At 41.1% G+C, this 21778-nt stretch overlaps 1 protein-coding gene across 7 annotated transcripts in view; it reads right to left on the reverse strand.

Annotated features, from left to right (window-relative positions):
* The window catches only part of TSHZ2 (teashirt zinc finger homeobox 2), a 232445-nt gene that overhangs the window by 76866 nt on the left and 133801 nt on the right, over positions 1–21778 (reverse strand). For 3 of the 7 annotated variants that reach the window (XR_003399788.1, XM_026862012.1, XM_026862016.1), the window contains exon 2: positions 14661–17739. Coding sequence is in view for 6 of the 7 variants with exons in the window: in XM_026862012.1 (XP_026717813.1) it covers positions 14669–17739 (3071 nt within the window). In the remaining variant the exon portion in view is untranslated. Of the gene's footprint in view, positions 1–1774; positions 1793–3131; positions 5836–10414; positions 11061–14660; positions 17740–21778 lie in introns of those variants that run through there. The other 4 variants (XM_026862017.1, XM_026862015.1, XM_026862013.1 and 1 more) reach the window with 4 other exon arrangements.

Consider the following 21778-nt stretch of genomic DNA (forward strand, 5'->3'; position numbering starts at 1 on the left):
ATAAACGAAAATACTATTATTTATTTTTATTAAATCATTCCCGGGGCGATGGAGCCTGCCCTGGGCAGCCGATGAGCCGAGCCCTCACTTCCTGGGCGCTGCTCTGGCACAGGCCATGAGGGAGGCATGCACTTGGTCTACCATGGAGTGATAACCAGGCCCTTTTAACAGCTTTATGCCTTCAGTCACTTTCTGTTCTTTGTAATGAGGATTTTTTTTTAATTTTCCTGGAAGTTTACCAGCAGTGAGTACTGTGAGTGGAGCCCTGACTATGCAGCGCCCTGCGGGAGGGGATACCAGAGTGGGGCAAATGCGCGGGAAGTTCCTTCAGAATCCCCGTTCCCTCTTTGAGCAGCCACGCTCTTCTTCAGCTTTTTGTTTAATCTCTAGGTACAGCCTTTGTCGGCTTGTATGCAAACCCATTAAATGAAGCCAGCTCAAGGACTGCTTGCCATGTCTGAGTGCGGCACCACACAATGGGCTGGGAATGCCTGAGATCGTTTCCTTTCCTGCCTTTCATATCGCTGAACTGAAACCATCACTCGTGTCAACAGCAAGGACTGCAGATGAAAGGCCAGTGCATTAAGACAACACATAATTGTCAGTCTCTGAGTTTCTGACATTAATCGTGTTACTTAAAGAAGGTAGTGGAATGGGTTTTTTTGGCCCTCCCCTCCCCACCTCGAGTGACAACACACAGGAGATAGTCTGGATAAAAATTTTTAAAAAAAGGACTCAAAATTTTTGCTAATTAAAAGTAATGTGTTTTCCCATTTTTGGCAATTTGATAACACAAAACACTTACTTGGGGGCCACAGGGGGAAACAAACTGAGACGGATAAAAAATGTTTTGTGTTCATCCAAGCAAGACTATGTTAATGCACATTATCCCATTAATGCACATCAACATCGGGAATAAGCGCGCCAATGCAAGCAAGAAGCATACACTTATCATCATTTGATAACATGTTTAATGACAGATTGACGGTTGATTTGCAAATGTGAACTGGCATCAATGTTGCTAACTTCAGCTTCTGCCGCCTCCTCTGCTATGCCAGCATATTTATGTGCATAATTTGATTTCGCAGCCACACTGTTAGTACATTTTTAATATTAACTATGCAAGAACAGACAGCCGAACTTAAGTTGCACTGATGGTTTGAGTTCATTAGATTGAAAAAGATGGGCAATGATGACAAAGATGGAGATGGCAGCGCAACATCAAAGAGGCAACACTTAACAAACACACTCCATTTTGAACAAACCGAACTAACACATTTCATGTTGTCGGCTGCAGCAGAGCCCTTATGTACAACAGTAAGAAAAAAAATATGCTTCTGCCCTGGGCATACTGACAGCAACTCTGCAAGAAGCTTACCAAGCTTCTGGACACACAGTTGTAAGATATTTCACTCATCTATTGCAGGTAAAGGGGTTGATTCTGGTCTGATGTCCAAGTGACAACAACATAATTCAGCGGACTTGCAGTGGAGTTACTCCTGATTTACATCAGTCCAAGGGAGAGTGTCTGTCTGTTCCCACTCTCCTTCCCTAGTTCACTTTTCACAGCTGTGATTCTTTATGACGAATAATAAAAAGATTTTGCTGAGAGCTCAGCTCTTGCATGCATGATGCACAGAGCAGAACTGCAAGTTCAGAAACCCTGGGGCCTCATGCTGCAAGGTGTGGGGTGTCCTTCCCGTGTCCCTGGAGTCAGGGAGCCCAGCACACGTGGGACTGCACTCCTGGTGACTTCCTCTTCTTTGGTGAGTCTGGGCAATTCAGTTCTGCTCTGAAGGGAACATATACCTATGAGCTGGGAGGAGAATATTTCATCCTCTGCTCACATTAATGTCTAGGCATATACTGCATCTAGTATTAATTTGCTTGTTGTGTTGCAATATATAATAAATTTGAGGCAGTAGCTTTATGGTGCAAGTTGTAATTTTAAATTTTATGATACAAACTGACCATCTGCAGGAATCTGACCATATAACCTGAACCCTTCTGTGTAGACTGTAGCGTTAGTACCTCTGAATCACGGTGAAACTATGATTTAGACACACAATTAGATAGACCGGGTCCTCAACAATTCTCAGCTGTCTGAATTGCTGCTGAACAGCCTAATAAATATATAGCACATAGGCCTCCATTCTGCAAAGCTTTTAAGAATGTTCTTAAGTTTGTCTCTAATCAGCAAAGCACCTATTACAATTATTGTTACTCAGAGACCAGTCCTGGACCAGAAACCCGTTGTGCTTGGCACTGCACAAACAGAACAAAACCCTGCTGCTCGGGGAGCACTGCTTCTGAGCTGGCTGCTAGGGATGGAGTGCTGGAGCCAGGCCAGGGTTTGTTAGGGAACTGTGAGGGACACAAGTATCGACTGTTGAATTTAATGCTGGAAACACTGCACCTACTTGCCAGATTGGGACGCTGAGTAAGTGAGCAGAAAAGGACCTTGCATCAATCAGCAGGTCACCTTCACTGGACAGCAGCAGGAGGAATCCTGGTACCCCTGTCCTGGTGGCAGCTCCTGAGAAAATGCCTCCTGCCAGGATGCTGACCTGGCCTAGCTGTAAAAACTGCTTCTTTATTGTCAGTTATGAAAGAAACCTAAAGCTTTAATTTCAGTAAAAACTCTTTGTGGAGGTCTGTGCTCTTTTTAAGAAGAGACCTGCATTGCAGATCATAAATCCCTGCCTACATTTGGTTCAGGTAGTTTGTTAACCAGCTCAGTGGCTGATGCTATACAGATGAAGGTGTATGATCCCCAAAACGTGGAATATCTGAACAGAGAGGCAGCAACAAACGTCCTGGGAGACCCCTGGCATCTTAGGCTGAAACCTGTGTAGTTGGCTCTTTTTAAACTTAAGCCATTGATGCATTAGGGTCCAAAACCAATAGCAGACATGAGACTGCATTGTGCAAGGTGCTGTACTGAGTTCAAGATGATGTCTCTCTTAGAAAGGGACCAAATCATTTCCAGTGACACAGGCCAGCAGGTAGACCTTCCTTAGCCCAATAAGGACACAAGAGATCTCGGAAGCTTTGTCAAAAGTGAAATAACTAGGGGAAAAAAAAAAAAGGAGAAGAAGGGCCAACAGAGACAAATGAGACAAATGCAAGAATGAGGTCATGCTCAGCTATTTTGCTGTCTTTGAAGATAACACTGTATCATCAGTGGGCTGTTCAGAAAGGCACTGGAGCAGCGGGGTTTCCTGCCCTGTGAGCTGAGCAGCAGAGAGCAGCTGGTCAGCCCATACCCAGTAGCCTCGACAATTGCTCTGTTAACAGCCTTGTGCTGCCTCTTCTTTACCTGGGTTTTAGCTACAATTAGAAATAAAAACATATCCCAGGGAGCGGGAATTGTGGTCACCGCTCACTCAGGCCAGCTGATGGAGGATGGTAATGGGCAGAGCAAGAGACAAGTGCTATTTGCAGGCAGTGAAAAGGCTCTCCCCTACCCCACCCCTGGCCAGCATGACTGCAGCATGCTAGATGGCATTGCAGGGGGGTGTGAAATAGCTTCCAGCTCCGTGTTTGCCCTCCAGATTGACTGAGCTCCTACTGTGACTGTGCACTTGTAATGCTGGTTGTGGAGAGCTCAAGAGAATGGGAGTCCAGAGCATCACACAGCTGGAAGAACCATTAGTTTTCTCAGGTCACAATTATCTCTGCTACTGCGTTTGTGTCCTCTTTCCTGTCTCGTTTTAAGTAAGTTACAGTTCTCCCACTCTTGTTACTGAGTAGATGCAGATGCCACTTTGTTCCATGTGATTTATAGCCAGTAGCTAATGTTCAGTTATAATTCCCCATTTTAGACATGAAAAATAGCCTGTAATGCTCAACACAAGGGCCTCTCAACAATGACATATAATTTAAAAATTAACATGAGGACAGAGGAGACACGGGATTTTGAACTAGGGACTCTCTAATTCAAAGGTTACATCTCTACAAGGTGAGCTAAAGGAATTAGTTGAGTTATTAAGTAAATGCCTCTGTTATATTTTCCCAGTACATTAGCTGTTGCAGCCTTTTCCAGTTCAGCTGTGTTCAGCCCCAGCATGTTCAAAGTGCAAATGCTCATGGCACTGTACTCACACGTTTGCTTTTTTTTCAATGTCAAACAAACTGGAGCTTTTCAGAGCCAAAGGTCAAAGTGGAGAGCCCTTAAGAAAATCTCTTGGGAAATTATGTGATTGTTCTTATGTCTTTACTGTATATAAAATCAGGCTTCATACATGGCTTGCTCTTTCCAAGCATCTTAAAACTATAAATGAGTCATGACTCATTCCTGCAACACCTAAGTTATATAAGTGGTCTTGTTAATTTACTGGAATATCTTGCATAACTAATAATTTCCAGGATCAAACTCTGAAGCCTCCGAAACCTCTGTGCTGTAAAGAGCTCTTTAGAAACAGAAGTCCCAACCTCACACAATGAGTCAAAAGCAGAACAAGGGACAGAACATGCATCACCAGACTCGCTCTGCCAAATGTAAGCCATAAACCCCTCTTTTGGTAAAGCTCAGCAATTCAGAAAACATGCAGGGAGAATAGGGAGTATGGAGAAAGAAAGGAGCTTGGCTATGGAGAGGTTTTGGAGGTGGCATTCCTTTCCTGTCTGTTTTCTATTCACACTAAGAGGTAGCTCATATCCTAGGTGTCTCCTGCTGCACTCTGGTTAATGCTGTCACACTCCAGCACCAAGTATTACATTTATAGATTACAAATTTATTGACATTTGACATTTGCATCAGCTTTCACCTGATCAACAGGAGCTTTGGCTGCCAAAGGAAATTATTATGGAAGATTTCAACAGCCATGGGAATGCCAAAAAGGTCATTAAATCATATCAGAAAAACAATGTGTTCATAGTGTTCATACATTTAGTCTTGCCAGTAAATCTTCTGGTTGATGCTTGGACCACCTACTGATGATACTCAAAAAGAAGAAGAAACAGGGAGAATCGAAGAGATGAATTAAATTAAAACCAAATGACATGAAGCCTGGCACAGTGGGATCTTTAATTTTCTACTCTATGAATCCAGAATAAGCAAAAAACCAAAACAAAGCACCGTGGCTTGACTTTATCTAAGTTAATTCCCTCCATATAGGCAGGTCTTAACTAAATAATCCTGAGTAATGTGTGCACCCCACATTATTGCATGCAATTTGTATGTGGGAGGTGCAGGATTCAGAAAACATATGGCACATGGAAAACAAATGACAGGGTGTGCTTTTACACTCATTTTGGCTATACTTATCACTCTTGTTGATACTTTTTTCCAGACATGAAATATGAGTGTAGGAACTTTCACCCTAATCTCTTTGGAAAAATACTGAGAGTTATTTTTTTGTGCATTTGTGATTTATAGAAGAAGGCCACCACATAATTCCTGGGAGCACAGACAATGTTTTAAAAAAACACTGATCAAATAAACATAATTACCTCCCTCATCGTTTTTCCCCTGGATGACAAACTTGGGTCTTGCACCGTAAAAAAACAAGGCCAACAGATTAGGGTTCCGTAGAATTACAGAGGGAGGTGAATTACTGAACTGAAAGCCCACCCACAGCCTGCCTGTCTGTGTATGTCTAGTCTAGGGTGAGCTTCATGAAGACCAATCCACATGCAGCTGTGGAGCTGAGCGAGCATGAAGGAAGTACTAAGTTTGCTCTTCACTGGAAGAGCTGTGTGTTCACTTCACATGAACGTAGGCAGAAACAGGCCACAGTATTGTCATATCCCAGAGGGACTCTTCTTCTGTGATGTCCCTTGGGATGTAGGTGAAAAGGTGGGTAAAAGCCAACGTCAATCTTTTTAATGGCCCTGTAGCAATGCAGTCCCAGCAGTGATCAGTGGCAGTAGCTTGTCCTGCCCCCCTGAAATACAGTCAGTGTTGTGCTTGGAGCACTGATTCACATGCAGCTATGGGGAGACTGTACAGACACTGCATGAAGAGCAGCAGAAGACAGAGACAGGGAGCTGGACAGGAAGGTTCTTCTAAACCTTGGCTTGAAATAGTAGAGAGAAGTGAAAAGGTGGAGCTGTGTGATGGAAATATCTCTTGGCAGCTGTGTGCTACACTGGGATATCAGTTACATGTATTGAGATAGATAATTTCAGGTAATCTGTGTGGCTCATGGTATAAACTTGGGAGTTTTCAGAAATAGGGAGTGTTTTGGAGTTTTCATTAAATGACTAGGAAACCATCAGTTTCCCATTTGAGTTTTCAACATTTCTCCAAGAGGAGAGGGGAAAAACACTTTTGTCTACACACAGAGAGTGCTTCAGAGTGCTTTAGAAAAGCTGAAAGAAAACTCAGAAGGCATCAAACTAGTATTATCCATGTGCAACAGAACAAGCAGTTTTGCCTCCTCTGAAGCACTGGTCTATGCTAACACAAGCCCTGCAGTAAGACTGCAAGTCCTGCTCTGCATACAGTAGAGAGAGAAGTCTTTTGAAGGTGGCATTTTTATTGTGTCATGGGAAACTCCCAGGCAAAGTTGAACAGAGAATGGAATAAAGTGTGATGCCCTTAGGTCTGAGGGCTTGATATCACTTCTGCACGCCAGGTGCGATTCCTTCCTTAGCCATGTGCAGAGCAAATGTGAAGGTTCAGCACCGGTCTGACTGCCATGGGCTGGTTTGTACACCTTTGGCTCCCTGCCTTGGGATGGGGGACCTCTAGAGCTCACCCCAAGAAGCCTTGCAGTTGTGCCCGAGTTTCTGCAGCTGCCAGGAAGGTCTCTTGTGTGTTCTCTGCAACTCTGGGAGCAGGGGGAAATAATCTCCAGCCAAAGTCCCTGAATTGTAAATCTGGAAGCTGAGAGTGTGCTCTGGCACCACGTTTGTCCTGTTCTTACACTCATGATGGTCATGGGTAGAGATAGGATGGACACATGGACCTCTGATCTAACACTGTATCGCTATTCTGATGTTCTTACCTCACTACTATTCAGCTTTACAAGAGCAGGAAAATGTCATAAAGAAAGTCTTAACAGTGTTCAGCTGTTGGGCACACCTCCTGTTACTGTGCATACTTAGGGGTAGGGAATAGAATATGAACACAAAACATGGCAATTGTTCACTTATAGCTGGAGGCTACAGGCTCCACAGCACAGAGAAAGATCAGCCTGGCAGTGATGCAGAGAATGAATATCCCCCTGCGGATCAGGAAAGGTCCCTCAAGCACTGGGGCTCTTGGAGCTTGAGGGACCGTGTGGCACAGGCAGTGTAACACAACCTTGACCTTAATCAGACACTGCAGAGCACTACTGGGAAATGGAGAAGAGGGGAACAAAAGAGCATGTGGAGGTCATGGCCTTCCTGATCTCTCTGTTTTAGGTGAGCTTGAAGGCTAAACTTTTTTGCTCCAATGCAGCCCAAACCCACTGTTTCCATCACCTGCTGGAGCTCCTGTGTGGTTGTGTCAATTGTGGATGAGTATGGCAGCAGAAAGGGAAACTGAAGGGTGCTGAGAATGCCCCAGTAAACCACATGCCCATGCCCTCACCTTTCTCTTCCTGGCCAGCTTTGCTTTGCACAGTTTCCATGCTGGTCACTGGATAATGAATCGAAAAGAGACTGCTGGGGTACAGCAGCATGGGGACGCTGAGCATCCATTCACTCTGAGGCCTGCGATCCTCTGTAGTACAGGCTTCCCAAAAGACGAACTCCTTCTCCTTCGTCTGTACCCCCTCTGCCGTAGCAAAGCACCAAGCAAGTGGTCTTGGCTAGCCTGAGAAAAGGTGAGCAAGGGGAGGTGGCGACTGCCACCGCACAGACCACTCTGCATTGCTCGATCTGACACAGCTGCCGGAGGAGGTGGAGCGGAGGGAAACAACCACATCAAAGCCACTCTAGCCACCTCTCCTTTCCCTTCAAAAATGTCACTGCGGCACCCTCCACTTTCTATAACAATGTTTATCATTGTTCTTCGATTGTCTGGGACAATAAATGGTTAGAAATGAGCATATATCACCAGGAAATCTCTGCCTGCCCCTTCCCCCAAGCAGTGTCATAAAAACGTACAAATTCACATTAATAATGAAGTGCATTTCCCTGAGAAGCCACTGTGTATCTCAGGGAGAGCAGGCAAGGTGGCAGTTGCTGCAGAGTTTCCTATTAAAGAGCAGAGCAAATACTCATAAATCTGATGAGGGGCCAAAGCACATGTTAGGGCTGTCTCCCTCTTAATGGAACCTTTTCTGAAATGAAAAAAATATATATCTCGATACATTCAGGGTATTCATTAGACATGACAACCTCCTCCACTCCCCCAGCCTTCCCTCCCCCACTGCTGCATGTGCTGACCCCTGGCAGAAGAGCTGGTGCTGAGTGCTGGCAGGGAGGGATTTTGGAGGGGAGGAGGAACAGTTTTGTTTTAATAAAGGGGTTGTATAAATTTACTACAGTGAACAAGTCCCCTCCTGGCCCCACGTCTCCTTCCTTCCCTTCACTCCAGCACTGTACCCTCTGTCTCAGATCCCCGACGTGCCCTCCCCTTGGCTGCTCAGGCTCTGCCATGCCCCCACGGCCGTCCAGTCCGTCCATTGGTCGGGGAGGAGAGCCGACAGAGCCAGCGCTGCAACCCAGAGCAGGATGCTTCTTGCAAACCCGAGTGTAGGAAAGTTTTCCTGCCACCTCACACCTTCAAAGCTTGGCCAGCTCATGCTCTTGGGAAGGTGCGATTCTGCAGACACAGGTGGCAAGATGAGTACCAGTCCCCTCAGCTCTCTCAGGGACTGTGATCTTGCTACCTGGTGTGGTGTCTTAATGTTATCACAGGCAGGAGAAACAGGGTCTGCTGCCCCTTTCCTGGAGGTGAGATGCTCTTGAAAAAGAAAACCCATCACATTTAAGGCATAAGCTCTGTGCCGTGCATTGTTTGTTCTGCCTCATTCCTCTTCTTGCAGGCAGGGTCCTGAGTTTGAGCTTCACAGGTGTAAATCCTGCACGACTCTGCTGACATGTGAAAACTAGTGTAAAGGCCTGACCCTTCCTCAGCCAATGGACCCTGCCTAGATGCACAGACTCAGTTTTGAACTGAGGAAACGGGAAGAGATGGCAGAATGAAGCCTGAAGACTACAGCTTAATAATCATGAATTATCTGTTCATTATCCCAATAAATAGTGAAAAATCTCTTCCTCCTTTCCTCCTCCCATAAACCCATATCTATAATTTTCCTCATTTTCCATCTGTGCTTCATCATATTTGCACTGAGTGATCATCCTGCTAAATTACATTATTTTTATTGAAAGGTGCTTTTGAGGGCTGGATACCGCTCGGGTCTTTTCCTTTTGTTATTGATCTTTGCGATTTGATTGCTGAGGTGTAAAATGTATAAATAAGACTCGGATATCCTTCCTTTGAAATCTCACTGGGTAAAAATGTTCTGCTATAGATTACGAAGGCTGTAGCATTTAATAATATCAGATGCAGCAAGGAGAAGGCAAGATTTTGATATCCTTATGAATACTGAATGCTTGAAGAGGTAGGTGCTATTCAAGGTCAGTTAAAATCTGGTTGAAATACTTAAAAGTTGCTGTTTCTTCATGAGCAGGAGTTCTTGCCTTTTGGGGGCAGGAACTGTCATACACAGTATGCTTACACAGAGCCTAGAAACAACATGGGTTGACCTCGTGGGTTGGATGCGCTAATGCAATGTTAAATAATACTGATCTTAATAGCAACCTGTAGTATTCATAAAAAGCAAGTGAAACTGCACTGATATATCTGTGCTGACACACTCTGATGCATCATCTGGCCTGACCCTGCTCTCAGGGAAGCCAAGAACACACTATTATTGGTTTTATAAGGACTATTGCTAAATTGAAAAAATGCTATCTAGGAAAATTTTGAAGATTTAAAAAAGCTAAATTGAAAAAGTATCTTGATCTACCACTTTGGGGAAACAGTGATAAATTTCAAAGGATTAGGGCAACTGAGGCTTCACCAGAACAGGACTATTTTGAGGGAGGAGTGACAAGTTGGAGGTAGTTCCTTGCCATGTGTGGGCTCTGTGTCTCTCCTCCAGCACAGCGGAAAGGCCAACCTATTCCTCCTCCTATTCCACTGTCTCCTCTTCTCTCCTTCATGGTGCTCAGCAATTTTACCCAGTTTATCCCAATAGAAGTCTATTTTAAAGTGGGACTTCCCCACATAATTTTTTTACCATTGAGAAGTCAGCATTTTCCACCAAGATTCTGTCAGAAAAGTCCCTTTTGAACTGAATAATCAAGGCTTTAATTGCAATGAACCCTCTCTTTCTGGCTGATGATGTGGTGAGCAGAACCCTTAGTTTTGTTGGTAAATTCTGCTTACGAAATCATTGTGGACAGAACTGCAGGCAGCTACATACCAGCATGAATGATTCTCCAGAAAGGGTCTCTCAGTTTTTAATGTTTGTTGCTGAGAAGAAATGAAAGATGAAGAGCAAGCTAAATTCTCCAAAATATAGTTTTGGACTACTAATTCATGCAATTGTCCATGTAACACCAATATTGGCTAATAGTGGAACATGATGTTCAGAGCAGCTCCTACTGTTTCAGAGGGATGAGAAAATAAAATCCACGGAAGAAAAAAAATCTTCTATTTTGGTATACTTAACACATACAGTTATCTACGTGTCCTATATATCATTTAACAAATTGCTTTGCAATTCTTACAGGGCGTGGTATAATGACTGATTTAAAATCACTGCATTGCTTAAACTGCATTGTTCTTCATCAAGTTGAGTCATTTTTATGTGAAGTGTCAAGCTCTCTAACAAATAACTGCTGCCAGACAAATCAAGTTCCTCATCTTAAAGCTACGGCTAAATAGTTTATAGCTTTAATCTGCTCACTGAGGTGTGCAGTCTATGACAGTAATTATAAATGCAAGGAGAAATTATAGCTGAATGCTTTAACTGCATTAGGAGCCATTTGATGAACAATCATGATTGCCTGCTCATTTTCAACAATAGAGGGCAAGTTAGTGTCAGTGCATTAGAGGATTTTCAGTTCTGCTCTGCTCTTTCTTCCATTTACCACAGAATGTCAGTTGTCTCCTATAAAGTAGAAAAAAAGCACTGTAGAAGCTTTAAACCTGATGGTTAAAAAAAGACAAAGGAGGAAACAGAGAGAAAAACTGTTTATCATTATGACTCATTTTTTTGTTTTGCAGCAGCCTTACTTTCAAATTAGTTCATCTCAGGTAGCTGCTTGTTTACTTATCAGGGTCTTTTGAAACAGAAATCTCCCCAGTCAAGTTGGTAAATTTGAGTCTATAAGAGACTTGTTTCTATAAAAAAGTTGTAGATAAGACCACAGAGATCCTCAGTTGCCGACCAGTTTATAGCCAATCCCACTTGACTTTAAAATTAGAAATACAATTCTGCCTTGTCTTTTTTCTCAGGACAACATAAAAATTCTAATTTAGTTGAAAAAATGAACAAATGGTCTTCAAAGGTATAAGTCAACATACAAACTACTTCTAATTAAAGCCATGTTCCCTAATGTTCATGGGTTTTCTTTGAAGAATAGCAATAAAACCAGATTTGAAGCAGTTTAAATGAAAGAGAATGGAGATATCTGATTGTTGTATATTACACATAATTTTACATTATATTACTAAACCTATATCAGTTAGAAGAACTCAGGAAAACTCCAAAGATGAATATAAACCAGATATATGCGTCTTTACATTTAAGAAGAATTTATAGTAAATTTCTTATAAACAGCCTCAGAGAGGTCTTAAAAATAAATCCATATACATAACACACTTTTCTACAGCACTAACCCAGATTAATAATTTATATATTTAATGATAGCTAACACTTTAAAATATAACCTTTGATAGTAAATTTCATTGAAATATAGAAAATATTTCATGTATTTCTATACTTTGAGTACTTTCCACTGTTTTATTTCCATTTATTTCCATATCTTTTCTCTATTTTTATTTCTATTTCACTACAATATTGACTAGAAGAAGTAAATGCAAATGCATGTGTGCATTTTAAGAATCTCAGTATGCTTTATGTTTCTTTCTAAATACTGTGCTTTCCTCTACGTTACTATTCAAATGTATACTGAATCTTAAAAATAACACGGTAAGAATAAGTAAACTCTGAAAATCCCTGTTATTTGATTTAGTCTCCTTGAAGAGCTCAGGAAGAAGCCATATGAATAAACTCTGGCCTCCACACTTCTAACGGTGTCAGAACTTCAGTAGGCTTACGGCTCCAAAACTGTAATAAAATCTTTACAATGCTATCCAAAATACCCCATCATTTCATACAATTTGTGCTATCATGCATACCAACTAAAATTATAGTTCCAGATAACAGTGCTATCACTCTGTCATTGCTATTTAAATATATTTTTTCAAAGGTAAGATACAACCTGCATCTTGATATAAATTAGAAATGGATGAGTATTAAGAGGATAGCAATTTCTCGGTACCCAAAGGCAGGAAGGACAGGTAGTTACATATCACCTGAATAATACCCCAATGTGTCTGTGCAGGTTATTACAATGCAGAAACCACCTTTTTTTTTTTCCCTTGGAGATTTTTTTTTTCCTTTGTATTTGTTCCCCAAATCCTCAGAAATAGTAACATGTTTATAAAGGTGGGTGTTTGGTTTGCCTCTTAGTAATAACACAGTGCTTTTAAGACCAAATCTGAAACATTTGTCATGTATTAAGCCATGAATGTGCCAAAATAGCTGTTATATTAATACATTTGGCAGATAGTTTTTGTTTGATAGTACCCAAATTATTGGTTTGCTCTAGTATCTCTTGTGTGAAAACTATGAATGTCAGTCTTATTAATCATTAACTGGTGGGCAGGAAACAATGTATGGTCTATTCTTCCTAACCAATTTCTTGTAGTTTTTGATATTTTGTCAGGTATGTTGAATTTGAATGGTCAGATAAACAAGTAACATTTATTTGTTGAGTTCTAATGTTGGGCAAAATGTGACAAGAAAGAAACTTAAGGGTATTAGCCCTATTTGGAAAACAAACTCTTTTTGAGTTGGACAGAATTTTGCTGGCTAAAACATGCAGAAAGCATAAATCTAGTCAAATGGGGACAGCACGTATGAGATGTATGCAAAACTTAAATCTTATTGCACTTGAATACTGACGTTGTACTCTACAGTAATAGCTTCTATTACCCATCCCAAAGTAACCCTTTGATTAGTGGTTTAAATTATTCAAAAGTAGCCTTTTTAATGGAGCTAAGTGATGCATAGTCCTTGTGCTGGCTCTGTACACAGAAAGTGTTTCTTAAAGCTTCATGAATATTTGCAGCAAACAAATGTGAAATACACAAACGGGTATTCATCCTCCAAGTGCCTGCACCCTCAATTAGCCAGAGAATAGCCACAATAGCAGGTGGCGTAAGTGACAACTCACAACACATCTTTAATTTTGACTGTCTGACGAATTCATTTTTCAAATGTTATTCAAGTAATGAACACGTTGGAGAAAATCTGAATCTGCACATGATTATTCTGTGAACAGAAGCAGAGCCTGAGCCTGCTGGAGAAATTGTTGGGAATGACTAACAGAGCTTTCCTGGAAATAAACTCATTAGAACAAAAAACTTCTATTTGGACTTTTAGTTGATGTTCTGCATATTTATTTAAATCAAGAATATTCATGTTTGTGAATCAAGTAAAATTAAAAATGCAAAATTGTGTGTCATCTGAATATTACATTACATGTTATAAACATTGGTTGCAGCAGTACTTCAGTCTGTGTATCTTTCAGCAAAAACCAGCAACACTAACGTAGAAGTATCCCACTAACAGGTCTTTGAAATATCAAGCTTGTAAGAAATATAGCTGCTTTCTCAATTAAGCATTAACCCCCCCCCAGGTTATATGAAAACTTGCACTGAAGTCAGTGATGTATATGGATTGACTAGCACTCCCATCAACATGGAACAAAACATAATCAAACATCTTAAAGATTAAAAAAAGGAGTGACGGAGAGATAGGTTAAAAAGATGCGACAAAAAAGGCCACTCACAATAGTAAGTGTTTAAGTAAGTGTAAAATATTAAAATATTTTACAAAACTGCATACCCAAATATCAACAAAAGAATATCTTCTAGATATAAACTTTCCAGACTTATTTGTAGATTCTTGAGGCTGGGTTTCAGATTGTAAAAAACTTGGAATAATTAAGATTTTGCTAATTTGACATTTGAATTGTCTTTTTTCCCCCCATCAAAATCAGATTTACTGGTGTGTTAGCGTGGAGAGTGGTAATAATCTTTTGGGTTTTAGTGCTTTTTTTTCTGCTGTTTCCATTCTCATTGCAAAAGTAGCATTTAGTTGCTGCATTCCACACTGAAGTGCATAGGACATGGAACAATTAATTCTTAGAAACAAAAAAGAGAGCGAGAACTGGGAAAACAGCTATTTTGAAATTATTAACAAGAAGCAACTTTTCTATATATGGCAATGTGGTTATGCATTTACCAAGCTCTCTTCTTGAAAACATTATAAAATGGATATGTACATGCAATTAGATTAATGAAGCAGGAGTACATTATGCATTTTATACTGTTTTCCTACATTTAAGAAAGTCTTAAGAATGTCTTACGAAGCCTCCTTAAAATGATGAAATTAAAACTTGCTATAGAGCATGCATACCTTAAGAGTTATTCTTCATCCACTTCTGCTACAAATTGTGAATGGTGTTCTGGTGACTTGCTGTGTGTTTTGCTTAGATGAAGTTTTACTGCATGTTTGCTCGCAAATGTCCGACAGCACAACTTACATTTGAACTTAGAGTCTGTGTCCTCTTCTCCAGCTATTGTTTCAGGAGATCTTTGAACTGAAACTCTGGAGATTTCTTGTTCTACCTTGGTTTGCTGCTCCACAGCCAGCCTGTTCATGTCTTTCATTTGGAAACCTAGATGAGATTCTAAGTGGCTAATGTAAGTAGATGGGGTTCGAAACTGAGATGCACAGTCGCTGCAATAAAAGACTGGATGTCCTTTGTCCATGTTTTTCAAAAACTTTGTTCCTCCGGTTTTCCTAAGTTGATACTTGACATTTGCCAACCAATGGCTGATGGTGGTCATTGACAGTCCAGTAAATTTTGAAATCTGCATGCGCTCTTGTGGGCCTAGATCTGATAATAAATATTTACCTTCAGATGTCTGGAAGAGGCTGGAAGCAAACTGAGCTTGCAAAATGAGAAGATGTTGAGGGTTCCAGTTTGACTGCCTGCCCTTCCTTTTATGCAGAGTGGAGACTTCTGTTGAGACATCCTCAAAGCGTCGGACATCTATTTCCAACTTCATAGATGGGATCCTTGAAGATGCAGCAGGTTTTGGTGTAGTAGCTTTGGGAAGAACTTTGACCATGTCAGCAATGTCAGACAGAGCATGTTTTTGAGGTGGAGAAGTACAAGATTGTGCTTGAGCTGACTCAGCTTTCTTGCCTTTGGATTTGGTCAGGTCAATAGGCTGATCATTGTTTTCGAATAAATAGTGCCTGGATACACTTGCAGGCTTTGGTGGGGTTGGAGTAGGAGATAAAACTGGCTTCTCCATCATATTTAGATTAGGTTTGTGGAACATAGAAATTGTGCTAGAGCTGGGGCTGGAGTTGGATTGAGGCTGTAAAGGCTCAGTGGCTTTGCCCAAGTGATTATTGAGTACTGACTGCAGCGCACTGAGAGGGTTGACACAAGGCAGTTCAGACGAATGGTTGGCAGCAGCACAACCATTACTGAGAGAAGCTGCTGTTGCTTCCTTGAGGACTGTTTTTTCTTTCCCACTGTCCTCTTTAATTTTGTCTTCTTCTTTCAAGGGACATGGTTCTGTCTTTTTTGGCTCCACAGAGGCTTCAGATTTGAGGAGTGGTTCTCTCTCATTCTGGTTGAGAGAGGCAGGCTCAGCTTGGATGCTCTCTTTAGCATAGTCCTTTTGTACCTCCTCCTTGTCATCAGTTTCCTTCTTCACTTGAGTGCACTGGGCCACATTTGCCGAGATAGGGACCAGAGGCATGACCTTCCACTTCGGAGCTATGGGCCTCAATTTATTGGTGATTGTTGGCCTGATTTGCAGTACTTGGGAACCCACAGGCAAAGATGGCTTAGCTCCTTCAGAGAGCTGATAAGCTGCGTGGATGCTGGGGTAGGCACTCCAGCTGGGTGCTCCATTTTGAGCTTTATTAATGGCTGTTGTGACAGTGTTCTCCAAGGACTTTAAAATGTCCCCACCACCCTTTGAACCATCTTCTAAATCTTCTTCTCTGAGATACTGATATTTCATTGTGGGATCCAGTGGTTTCTGAAGAGAGTCTTCATACTCTTCAGTTTTTACTGCTTTCTCATCTTTGTTCACATCTTCAGTTTTATCTTTTTTACTTTCTTTTTTTAGTTCAGAGGTGGGAACTATGCATTCTGCAGATGATTTACTGGTTGACTTCGAAACTGGGCTGTCACTGGCTGGTGCTTCAGACAGTGATTGCATTTTTTCCACAGCTAAAGGATCCAGAACAAGTTGCTTTCCCTTCTTTGAAGCTGAACTTGTGACTTTCAAGAAATGGCCAGTGACCATCATGTGGGTTGTGAGCTGCTGCAAGGTATCATGGGAACTTCCACATTCCATACACTTCAAAATCTGGGATTTGCAGGCCTCAAACTGCCACGTATAGCTGGCACCATTCTGGTAGCCGTAGCGGTTGTTGGATGATAACTGCAGGTTTGCGTTCTTCTGAGGAGAGAAAGTATCTGAGAAAGACCCCGTTGTGGAATCGGGGGAACAAGGCCTGTTAACATCAAACACACGTTTCTTTGCTGGAGTGACCATTTTTGAAGAAATGGTTGGTACCGGCTCCTTCAAAGGCACTTTTTGGTAATGTTTTGTTTTTATCATATGAACACTCAGATCTTGAAGGGAATCAAAAGAGTCACCACAGAACATACATTTCAGAACTTTTTGTGCATCTTCCTTGTCCATGTCCTGGAAAGCTCTTTTTCGGGGCTTTGAGTAGCTGGTAGGTCTGTGCTTGTCCTTTTTATGGTTGTCATCTTGGTAGTGACCTGTCTCGTTCATGTGAACCGTTAGTTCTACCAGTGTGTCATAGGCAGCGCTGCACTGCCGGCACCGGAACCGGCTGGCGCCCGTGAACACAGTTCCACACATTTTGCTGCTCTGCCTGTAGAGCTGGACCGAGCTGAACAGGTTGGGTTTTGAGACAGGTCTGGAAGGTAAATTCTGCTGTAAGCTTTTTGACAGTGCGTCTTGATGCCAATCAAAATCAGCTTTGTTCCCTCCATTTCTGTTGTCACAACTCCTCTTTTCAGAGTTAGACAACTTGAAACCCAGCCCTAAGCCTGTCCAGTAAGAGTCTGACAGTATGTTGGCATAGACCGCTGTCATTTTATCCATGCAATCATGTGCTTCATTCTGGGCTTTGGGATGGGCGCTGGTTTTTGGGTCCTGTGGCTCTCTAGAGCAAATACTTTTAATATCTGCCACATGGTCACTACCGTCACTTAGTAGTGATTCATTTTCTGCATCCTGGTTAGATATATGACTGACAGGGGAATTCTGATAACTAAAGTTCCCTTTCTGCTCAGGACCCAAGTCATGTTCCTCATCCGTGCCAGTGTCATTGCTGCCCTGGAGTTGGGCAGTTGAGTTGTTGTCATCATCATCTTCTTCTTCCTCCTTTATATCTTCCTCTTCCTTTAAATCTTCCTCTTGGACATAACCTGAAATGTAACGTCAATATATGAAATAACTTGTTAGAGGAGAATAATACAGTTCGAGCTTTCTAGTTTCACTATTTTTTTTCTTTACTGGACTTCATTTTAATCTACAACTTTATTGCCTGTTAGTTCTGGAAGTGAAAAAAGCCAAATGATGTTTCTTTTTGTGAAGGTTGTTGCATTTTGTTGGCAGATGATCATAATTCTTTATAACTGCCAGAGATTCTGAGTTAATAATTTTCCTGTCATGGGAGTATAATTCTAACTGTCCTGTAATGGGACAGTTGGAAAATTCATATGTAAGAATTTAAAGTTTATACTAAAAGCTTCAATTCTATGAAATTGATTTTAGCCTCAGTGAAAGAAAGGTTAGAACTGAAAATGAACAGAAAAAAACCCCTGCCATAATCTTCCTGGTTCACAGCGTCATCTAGGTACAGTAACCTTTTGCCATTTGTTCACCTAAAAATGCACTTTAGAATGTACACAAATAATTTATATGTCAAAATATAATGTCTGAAAGTGCTAATAGGTATAAGTGGAACTCTTTTGTTTATAAAAGTAATGTACTGTGTGCCATAAAAGCAAACTGTGCTTCAGTAAAAACAAATCCATAAATTTCAGGGGAAGAATCCTTGGAAGTTACAGAACAGTATTAGGATATGGCAGAGGTAGACCAGAGTTAACTGTAAAATGGGAAAAGTAGAACAAATCCAGAAAGATCTTCTTTGACAAATTAACTAATTAGTAAGATGAAGTTGATACTGGAAGGGCTGTAAATTTTAAAATTAATTAAGGAATTCAGGGTTTGGGTTTTTTTCTGGCCTTTTATCAGCTGTAATTCTGCCTAAGTTACAGGAGACAACCTGGTTAAAAACAGACTTAAGAACAGAGAAGAGGATTTTTAAGGGTGGACTGGCTTCGTTGCAGTCAGTGGATAAATTCACAATTCACTTAATTCACTCCCAGACCCCACAAGAAGGGATGGAGCAGAACGAGTGATTCTGGTGTTTTCATAAAAACCCAGTGTAATTTTTTTAACAGCCACTGCAAAGCTGTTATGCACAATGCAAGTAGACATTGAAACAATTCACTGTTATTGACATCCACTCATCAAAACTAAATGTTGATTTCAGAAGCACAGTTCTTCATAGGAGATATGTTGATGAGCCCTTGCAGTCAGGTGCACACGCAGTGCTGCTGACCCTAGTGACTGCACTGCAGTCTCAGGAGTACTTTGTTGTGTTTCCTTAAGATCTAGCTTTTTGTATCAGGTAAGTATGTAAAAAAAAATAATACCAAACCCCCCATATCAAAGCTACCCTTAAAAATAACTAAGCAAAAATATCATAAAATTCTAGTGCTCTTAATTGTGAAGTAACCCTAAAAGCTCATCAAGCACAAGGTAAATGAGACTAAAAGTGTTATTTGTCTAAAATCCAATTCCTTCCTGTCTTCTGAGAAAAGCCATCTTATGGCTCTTTGAGAACCTGGCCCATTTTTGCTCCCTTGAATTTGTTACTCCTACTCCTACACAATTTATATCCTTTGAGCAAATCAAAAGGGATGGGCAGAAAAGGTAGAATCATTTTGATTAACATATGGACAAAGCCTTCCACATTTTTTTCAGATGTGTGTTTCAAATTTTCAATCTGTTTGCATGTGTATCTCACCCCTCCCAACACATGTTGACCATCAAGACAAAGAGATGCACTACAACTACAGGAACGGTTTCCTGGATGAAGTTGCAGCATAAGAAGAGGGCAACGATGGCGCTCTCTGTGGATAGGCTAAGAAACCCACGTGAGTCATCTTTCCTGCGCCCTTCCCGCTGTCTTAGGACCTGAAGATCACACTGCCTTACTCCAAGGGTTATACTAGGCAGCTTCACAACCAGGGGCAAAGACAACAGCAGTGGCTATGTGCAAATGACTTGGACATCATTTTAGTATGACAAAACAATAGTCACATAGTAGTAGGAACACTGTGCTCTGCAGCAGAGGCTTCCAGCAAAGAAGATAAATATTAAGTGTTAATTACTAAAAAATAAGTCTTTTAGGAATATGTTGGGGTACAGCAAATATCAGTAGTCACATTTAGAGATAATCAGACTGTGGCAGGCAGCACAGACAATACTATGAGCAAAATATGTTTTCTCCTCCCTAATCTTTTTCCCTACTAACCAGATAATACTTCCCATGTACTCCTTTCTAAGCTTGTTTGTTTTTCAGGGGGACAAGGAGAATGGAGGGACATGGAGGCGGCAAAATCTCCTGCACGTCATGAGTAGTAACCTTGTTAAACAAGCAGCATGAACTGATGAGCAGGACTGACATGGTTCTCGCGGTGTTAGAGATACTGTACAGCGTAGGTAGCGACGCTGGCCCCTTGCCAGGATGTATCACAGTGCCAAGCATATTACACCGAGCAAAACAAAAATAAGGAGGGAATCCAATGAAGGAATCAGACAAAACAGACAACAAATAGCACTCACACGGTTTTGGGTCGGTGCAAATTTGATTCTCTATTTCAGCACCAATTCTTTGAACACTGTTAACCCATTTTCCACCAGAAGGCATTTTTTTTTCCCCTTTGGAAGATACATAGAGTAGTTTCTTCCTCACAATATCCTTTGTCCTTCTAAAAGGATTTACTAGGAGAAGCAGAAGTACCAGACAGCTGCACATCCCCCACAACACATATAAAATTTTCTGCTTAATTAGGCATTGACATGTTTACTATAACCTTTACAGAAGAGTAACTCATGCTGAGAAATCCTCTTTTTTTGTGTGTCTGTATAAGATACAGACACAATCTTATGTAAGTGCTAAAAGTAACTTATTAGAAAACACCATCAAAATTTCACAAAACCATCAGTCAGGTCCATTTTAATGGTTAAAGGTTCTGGGCAGCTTTGAAAGCGTGTTTCAGTATCCTACTTGTAAAACCATTTCTGTTTATGTAAATGATTTAAATTGCTGTGGGCATTTTAAGGACAGCGGAGACCTCTTCTGTGCAGACAATCTAGGGTACAAGAAATGCATGTGTCCTTCCAACAGTAGTTTTTAGTAAGCTTTCACTGGACATGAAGTTTGATGTGAAGCGATGTGCCTATTTAACAGAAATAACATTAATTTAAGTGGACTTTGAATTATTTATTTTATAAGTAAAGGGTGTCTTAAGCCTGTACACCCACAAGCTTTAAATGCAGTATCTGTAATAAGCAGCATAAATTTTGCACACCATACTGACGTCCATATAATAAATTGTTGAGTGACCTGTTCTCTTCCTACCAGTTGTCCCCTAGGGTCATTCTGACATCCAAACCTCTGAGATGTTCATATATAGCTGTCTTACAGGAAGAAAAAATAATTAAAAAATCCAAAATCAGTAACCAGGTGAGTGCTTCCTCCTTTTCCCAGATGAGAATTTTTCCCACCAAAATTAAACAGGCCCAGGCAGAGATGTAAGATGGGCAATGTGCAGTCCCAAAGAAGTGAGACACTGAATTTTCACTATCATCTTGAAGACTGGACAAAACCCAGCAGCTTCAGAGCACTGAATGGAAGCAATTTCTGGCTTCCTAAATGGAAATACCGTATTTGGTTTTAGTGCTGATTGATCCCAAGATAGCGTGTGTCAAAATCATTCTATCAGTAAGGATAATATTATCATATGGATAATATAAATAATAATAAATACAACTCTAAAATGCTTCAACTTTTGGAAAGATTTTCCTCTGTGGTCTTTGTGATGGGATTCATGGTAACTTAAGAAACCTCCTTCTCTAGGACAAGGGTTGCAATAAACAGCTGATTCTTTATTCTTCAAAAGATAACATTTTCTTAGGTATTTCTAGCACATTTCTACAGAGTAACTTAAAAGAAAGCCGGTCCAGTTAATACACCTGCATAAACGCTTCTTTTAACTTATGGGTCTAAAACCATCCACATCCACCTTCAAGCCTTGACCCTATGATAAGACAGCACTGAGCCAAGCTCCCAGTGATGCTGGATCCAGTATTGACTTTCAGGCCCTTGCA

Source organism: Athene cunicularia (genome assembly GCF_003259725.1).
Source record: "Athene cunicularia isolate RWA chromosome 20 unlocalized genomic scaffold, athCun1 chr20_part1, whole genome shotgun sequence".
NCBI lineage: Eukaryota > Metazoa > Chordata > Aves > Strigiformes > Strigidae > Athene > Athene cunicularia.